This window comes from Phyllostomus hastatus, unplaced genomic scaffold, assembly GCF_019186645.2.
Source record: "Phyllostomus hastatus isolate PE091 unplaced genomic scaffold, TTU_PhHast_1.1 phas_scaffold_182, whole genome shotgun sequence".
Taxonomy (NCBI): domain Eukaryota; kingdom Metazoa; phylum Chordata; class Mammalia; order Chiroptera; family Phyllostomidae; genus Phyllostomus; species Phyllostomus hastatus.
The window spans coordinates 4,938,369-4,945,310 of record NW_025334013.1 but is presented as its reverse complement, the minus strand read 5'-3'; the positions used below and the strand labels follow the sequence as shown (position 1 = coordinate 4,945,310).

The window sequence follows — 6,942 nt, the reverse complement described above, 5'->3', positions numbered from 1 at the left end:
GGCAGGGAGAGGGCTCCGCAGGCCCCTCCTGGCGCTGCTCTGACGCTTGCACCCCGAGGTCCTGCCGCCTCACTCGGCTGCCTCACCACCCCGCCATCCCAGGAGCCAGACACAGGCAGAGCACGTGACGGGACCCGCCGCAGCACCTGGTCCTGCTGCTTCGAGATGCCGCAGCGCACGCCCTCGGGTGCTGCCCTTCCCCACCCCATGGACTGCCAGGAAGACGGGGAGCACCTGTGAGAGGGGTTGCCCCCGGCCGCTGCCGCCACCCCCAGGAGGCCCAGGGGGCCCAGGAGTGCGGCCGCTTGGCTCAGCCGAGCCCGGATCTGCCCTGAATCCGGACGGGGGGGGGGGCCTCGCTCCAGGACTCCCCCGACCTCCCCCTCCTCCGAGCGCCCACAGCAGCGCCCCAAGGCCCGCAGCCCACCGCCCTCCGTCTCCCAGACAAAGAGGGAAAACACGGGCTTTGGCAAAACAGGTTTATTGTTTAAAAAATAAATGTTACGTTGGACATAGAAAAAGTCGTTTTAAAAACTCTGAATGTGTCTCATTGTGTGAGGCATCTGTAAGTGCCCAGTATTTCCATAAAAAACCAGGGGCAGTTTCTCTCTCTCTCTCTCTCTGCAAGAAGGCACGGGCTCACTGCTGGCTCGGCAGAGAGAAAATTTTCTCAGAGGGGGGTTCTCCGGCCCACTGTCTCCACACCCCCCCCCCGCCCCGCACAGGGAGTTTCCCCGGCCCCACTCTCCCCGCCTGACCGAAGCCCAGCGCCGAGTTTCCCAGCAAGGGACGGAGAAGGCAGGGACCTGAGGCGGGTCCCTGGCAACCTGCCTTCAGGACCCACCCCCACCCCCCCACCCAGGTGTCTTGCTGGTGACTGCCCCTGAGCACTGCGCCAACTTGGCCTTCCTGACAGGGAACAAGGCACAGGTGGGCGGCAACAGCCCTGGGACCCAGGGGAGGCCCTGCTGGTATCTGCCCTCACCCTGGTCTTCTGAAAGCAGAACCAGGGGGATGGAGGAAGCGCCCTTTCTCATGGAAATGTCACCTGAAAAAAGCCAGAAGCACCCCAAGTGAGCTGGGGGAGCTGCAGAGGGAGGGTGGTGCCCAGCAGAGCGGCTGTGGGGGAAGGGTGTGCATGTGTGTGTGTGTGTGCGTGGGTGTGTGTGGGGGGGTACACCACAGCCCACATCCTTCACTGCAGCAAGTGGTTGGACAGGGGACCACCCTGTGAAGGCCCCTGTCTTTTGTGAGGTGGGTGGGTGCAGATCCTGTGGGCTGGACACCGCAGCCACCTGGCCGCTGGCCCTTCCTGTGACCTGTTCGTTCTCCCACATGCTGCCAGGCCGCTCCTCTGCTGGGGGACGAAGGGCTGCAGGGCCCTGTCTGCTTAAGATGAAAATGCAGCCGTGCGAGGATGAGGCCGACGCTGCTTGTGGGAGGCTCCATGCAGTTTTGCTGGGGCGGGGGCGGGGACGGGACTTGTTTCTGAAAACTAAAGAGTAGGAAAGGTTTGAGGATGGCCGTTTCTCCCTTCCTTTCTGTCACACTGTCCCCAGCTCTCCCTGCCTGGGCTGGCTGCACGGTGGGGACAGGCAAAGCTCGCAGAGGGACCGGGGAGACCAGCCTGCGCATTCCGGAATGACAGCCCCCCAAGGGGTCTTCGGGAACCTTCGCCCACAGGCAGAGAGCCTGATCACCCTGCTAAACCGGGATGGGAATACAGCATTGTCTGCGGAGAACGGGGAGCGGGAAAGATCAACAAGACAAGACTGCGTTAGCCTGCGGTTAGCAGAGAACTGTGTTCCCAGATCGAAATCAGATTCTAGCGCATAGCAGCCTGGAAAGTCCCTCGCCTCTTTCCCGACAACACGTGGCGAAGCTGCTTGCTCGAGAGATGCCCGTTTGACAAGGCCTCCCACAGGAGGGGCCCCTTTGCCCCTACAGGGCTCTGGGTCACGGTCATTTGCAGCGAGCACCCCAGGGCTCCTCCTGGGAAGGAGGTGGCACCGAGGGGCGGCTGGGAGGGCACGTCTGGAATCCTCAAGACCCGGCTTCCATGCCTGGCTTAGAGAGACAGGCCTGTCGTCTTCAGACTTGTTTCGGTTTCAAAATCATCAGTACATGAGGGCCTCCCCCTCCCGCCCACCTGGCAGGGTAGTTGGAAGGATTCAGGCAAGGCCACGCTGGACAGAATGCTCAGTGTCCAGCCTGGTACTTAACCCCCACGTCACAATCACTCCCGGGCTTCTGATTAGAGCTTCTTCACCACCCTCCCTCTCCATGGGGCTTGAGCACCCCACCTCCGGGGCTGAAGCAGCACCAGCTCAGGGCCCGGGTGGCCTCACTGGGCTGGGCGAGCCACAGGCATGGGGCTGTGGGACTGCCAGACCTGGGTCCCAGTCCCAAGGTGCTCAGCTGCGTCCCTATGGGAGCCAGGCCCGAGCCCCCACCGCCCCTCCAAGCCCGGGTCCTCGGCTTGTGGAGCAGGGCAGAGCTGGATTCCGGCCGTGCTTTCCAAGCTGAGTATCAACTCGAGTTAGCAGATTACAAGCAGCATTTTTTTAATGAAAAATAGAAAAGAGAGGGTACCCCATGTCACGGCCCTTGTGCTTGGAACAGATCTCTGCGGGACTCAGGATGTCCAGGGTTTCTGGCTGTGCACTGTGGTCCAGAAAGTGTGGCAAGCCGCGGTGGGGCTGGCCGGGTTCTGAGACTCTCTCCTTCCTGGCGCAGGGCGGAGGGAAGCGGGGGGAAGGGAGCGGGTGGAAGCGAATGCGGATGATGTCTTCTCGTGGCCCTTTCAGACGTGACTTTAAGACAGCAGTGGATGCTGGGAAGGAACCCTTTGGCACCTCTGCGCCATCCCTACCCCCAGATGCAAGCTCTCCACAGACAGAGGGTGCATTCTGAGGCCGGGCAAGACTCTTAAGAACAGGACGTGCCAGGCTCCGGCCTGCAGTGACTCACGATTATTCAGAAATGGTGGCAGCTCACCCTTTCTCCTGGACTGAGACTCGGGCCTGTGGAGGCTGCTTTCTCTCTGGTGTTGCAACCACAGAGGAAGAAATTCCCTGAGAACAGCTGGGGGAGTGAGTGCTCAGGGCCAAGGGCGCAGGCAGGCAGATTGTGAAAATGCAAGTACAACAGAGGGGGGAGGGCGGGGGCAAAGGGGGAATTCCTCCGAAGTCAGATGGCGCTGGCCTGTCGGCAGGGATGGTGCACGAGCGCCCCCGTGTGGCCACGTGTAGCACCTGAACTGCAACCACCTGGGTCCACCAGCATCTCTAGAGCAAAACAGCTAGGATGCTGACCTCCAGCAAGGGAGGAGACTTCCCGACCGCGGTACTGCGACTCTGTCCCGCCAAGCTCAGCTCTCCTGGTATACAGAGAGATGCCCTGTCTGGACCCGGCTGCTGGAGGCCAGAGGAGGCGGAATTTTAACAAAGAGTGCCCCGGTTCAGGCACCCCTTCCACAGGCTCCCATCTCAAACCAGAGCGATGATTCCTGGACATCCGCAGCCCTGAAGACGGTCTGACCCGTCCAAAGTGAGGACGCAGGTTCTGTGATGCCCTGCCTCCCGGCAGAGCGCCCTCAGCCTGACCCAGGTGTGTCACCTCTGCCTGGTACACAGTGTGGGCAGGGGATGGGGCACGGTCCCATGACTCTGGGGGCATGACTCTGCTGGAGGCTGAAGTAAAAACAGACACTTCTGATTTTTTAAAAGCATTTCAGAGACACCCCCTGGGGGTCCCAGAAAAACAGGTAACACGGGCCCATACTTCTCAAGGGCAGAGCACCCAACCTATTCTCAAGGAGAAGCTGCCGGCGTGTGCCCTGAGTCTCCCAGCAGGGTGTCCGTGGTGACACGGGAGGTGGCAGAAGGGGCCCGCAGGCAGGAAGTGGGCAGGCTGGAAGCCACCTCGAGGTAGTGTGAGAAAGGCGGGCGGTAGCCAACGCTACCGTGCGCCGTGGCCGCCCCCCAAAAAGGCCTGGCCCCTGTCTGGTCAGATCAGTGTCTGGATGGTCTGTGGCTCGACGACACATCTCTCCCCCCAAGAAAGAGGGGACTGGGCCTCCCGGTAAACAAGAGAGGGCACTGGCAGAGAGTGGGCATACCTGCCAGGAAGTCCCCTGAGACGCAAAGGCCCCTCTTAGAGAAGGGCTCCCTGGAATGGCCTGAGCACCTGCGCCCCGCGTGTTGGACAGCGGGGACGGGGTCCTCCCTGAGCAGCTGGAGCACCTGAGGCCCCCCCCCCCCCGCCCCTGACGTGGAGAGTGCACCTGCCGAGGAAGGGCTCCCAACAAGTCACAAGGTTTTTGGCACTGTGGTCACAACCTGGTATTGGTGGCTGTGTCATTGTCATCGTCCTCCACCTGTCTGCGAACGGAGGGTCTGGGGGACAGCCAAGGCACAGAGCCGGCATGGGGGGGGGGCGGTGCCCGCAGTCAGGGCTGAGGAGGAAGGGACCGGACACTCTGAGCCGGTGGACAGGACAGGAGGCGGAAGGTCGGAGGCTGGGGAAGAAGGGGCAACAGGAAGCAAGGGCCGCAGCAGCCCGAGCGCCCCGGACGGCGCCCGGCACCCGCTCGGCCGGCAGTCCTTTCTCTCCGCCGTCCACTCCTGTCCACTGGGCCAGTCCGCAGGCCCCCCCACCATCCGACAGCTCCCTGAGGCCGACCGCACACCTGCTTCTGGGGCCGGGGGCTTCCACGCCCCCGTCCTGCTTTGTGCTGGCGACGTTCAGGTGTGGCTGCTGCAGGTCTTCTTGTCGGGCGGATGCTTCCCTCCTGCCGTGGATCTGAAACGCCGCTCGGGCCTCCGTGGCTTCCTTCTTTCTGCGTCTGCCCACCACAACCAGGTGGGGGCCATCAGAGGGACTGGGTGGGGCAGGGCCTCCCCCAGGGCCTGACCCCAAGGCGTCGGATTCCAGAGCGCTGGGGCAGGCGGGCAGGTGGCAGGACTCAGAGGGGAGGGGACAGGGCGGGCGGCAGACGGCACGCGAGGGAGCAGAGGGCGAAGGCACGGTCATCCCAGGAACGCCTCGTAGTCCATGTACCACACCAGCTGGCCGGAATCGGGCAGGATGCCCGAGATGGGCCACTTCTTGGGCTGGTGACCCACGCGGCTCACCAGCAGGGTGATGTCACGCTTCAGCTTGCCCATGACCAGGACCGCCACCTTCCTGGCGCGGTTGATGAGGGGCAGGCTGAGGCTCATGCGGTGGTGCGGCTTGACGGGGCTCTCGGTCAGCACGACCAGCTGCTCGCCGTCCAGGCCGGTGGGCGACTGGGGAAAGAGGGAGGCCGTGTGCCCGTCGGTGCCCATGCCCAGCAGCACCAGGTCGAAGCTGCCGTTGGTGACCAGGGCCGAGATCTCCTCAGCGTAGGCCTGGGCGCCCCGGTCCTCCTCGGCGCACAGCCGCCGGCGCAGGTGCACAGGCATGGGGTGGACGTTGTAGTGGGGCACCCAGACGTGCCGCAGCAGGTGTGTCTGCAGGCCCTGGAAGTTGGACTCGGGGTCCCAGGGCGGGACGCAGCGCTCGTCCACCAGCCACAGGTGCGTGTGGGCCCAGGGGAAGCCGTAGTGCCCGGCGGCCAGCTGCTGGAACAGGGCGACGGGGCTGGAGCCGCCGGAGAGCGCCAGGTGGAACTGGCCGAAGCGCTGCACCGCCTTCGCCGCCGCGGCCTCGATGTCGTCGGCCAGCTTCGCGATCAGCTCCTCGGGCCAGGCCGCGACCAGGGGGCTGTCTCGGTACGTGGCCCGGAGGACCTGGAAGTCACTGGGCCGCGGCGGCGCGGAGCCCGGCCCCGGCACCAGCTGCTCGGGCTGCTGCAGGCAGAAGGCCAGCTCGCTGCCGCGGAACTCGAAGTCCAGCAGGTGCCCGTTCTCCGCTCCCCCCGGGTAGAGGCGCGGGGCCTCGCGGGCCAGGCCCTCCAGCAGGGGCGTCCAGAAGACCCAGGAGGCCAGCAGGTTCTCCGTGGTGATGAAGGAGTCCTTGCGGCCGTGGAAGATGTGTGATATGAGGGTGGAGTAGGCGTCCTGCTCCCGCACGGGGCCGTAGGCATAGAAATCAGACAGAGGGCGGCCAAAGAGGCGGACCTCCGGCCGGGCCTCCAGCTCCTTCCAGCTGCCGGCGGGCAGGGCGGGCCGGAACAGGGTCCGGCTGACCAGCACGGCCGGGCTGCCCAGCTCGCCGTGGCCGATGTAGAAGACGATCTGCTGGGGCAGGCACCGGCTCCGGTCCCCCACCCACTGCTTCTCGCTCTGGGCACAGAACGCCCGGTTCTTGAACAAGACCCGGACGTAGCCCACTCTCTCGTCCAAGGCTTTGCCCGACATCAGGATGAAGGGGACGCCCTCCCAGCGCAGGTTGTCCACGTGAACCAGGATGCCTGCGGTGACAGGGGACAGCCCGGGTGACGCTCCGGCACAGGGCAGCGGGGGCTTCCCGGCCCCCCACTCCACTTTCCTTTCCGGCCTTCCTGCCAGCCAGCCCTCCCCCTCCCCACCCCCGAGCCCCTCTTCCGGGCACCCACTGCACCGGGACGCCCCCACCGCACCGGGACACCCCCACCGTCCACCCTCCTGTCACCCTCTCCCCAGCAGAGCCAGACAAGCACTCGGGGACCAGGGTGCACGTGTACCCCTCCTAGGCTCACAGGCCTCCGAGAAAGGAGAGCTGGCTGAGTCTCCGACCGGGGGCCTCTGAGAACAGTCTCACGCTGGGGGCGGGGGGCGGGGGGACGACGGACACACCTGAAGCAAGGTCAGGTGCAGGAAAAGGGAAGGGGTGGCGCGCAGGCAAGGACACCCCTGCAGGGGGCGCTGACGTCCAGACACCAAGTGGCCTCCTGACTCGAGTTCCAAGCCCGTGTCCTCATGTACTGTCCCTGCCGGACCTTGGGCAGTTTTTCACCGTCACCGGGCCTCGCTTTCC

At 64.6% G+C, this 6,942-nt stretch overlaps 1 protein-coding gene across 4 annotated transcripts in view; it reads right to left on the bottom strand.

Annotated features, from left to right (window-relative positions):
- Positions 1–465: 465 nt before the first annotated feature.
- H6PD (hexose-6-phosphate dehydrogenase/glucose 1-dehydrogenase) overlaps positions 466–6,942 on the bottom strand; it is a 30,937-nt gene continuing 24,460 nt past the window's right edge. For all 4 annotated transcript variants that reach the window (XM_045858994.1, XM_045858996.1, XM_045858995.1 and 1 more), the window contains exon 5: positions 466–6,397. In XM_045858994.1, the coding sequence (XP_045714950.1) occupies positions 5,031–6,397 (1,367 nt within the window). In that variant the 3' untranslated portion in view covers positions 466–5,030. The remainder of the gene's footprint in view (positions 6,398–6,942) is intronic.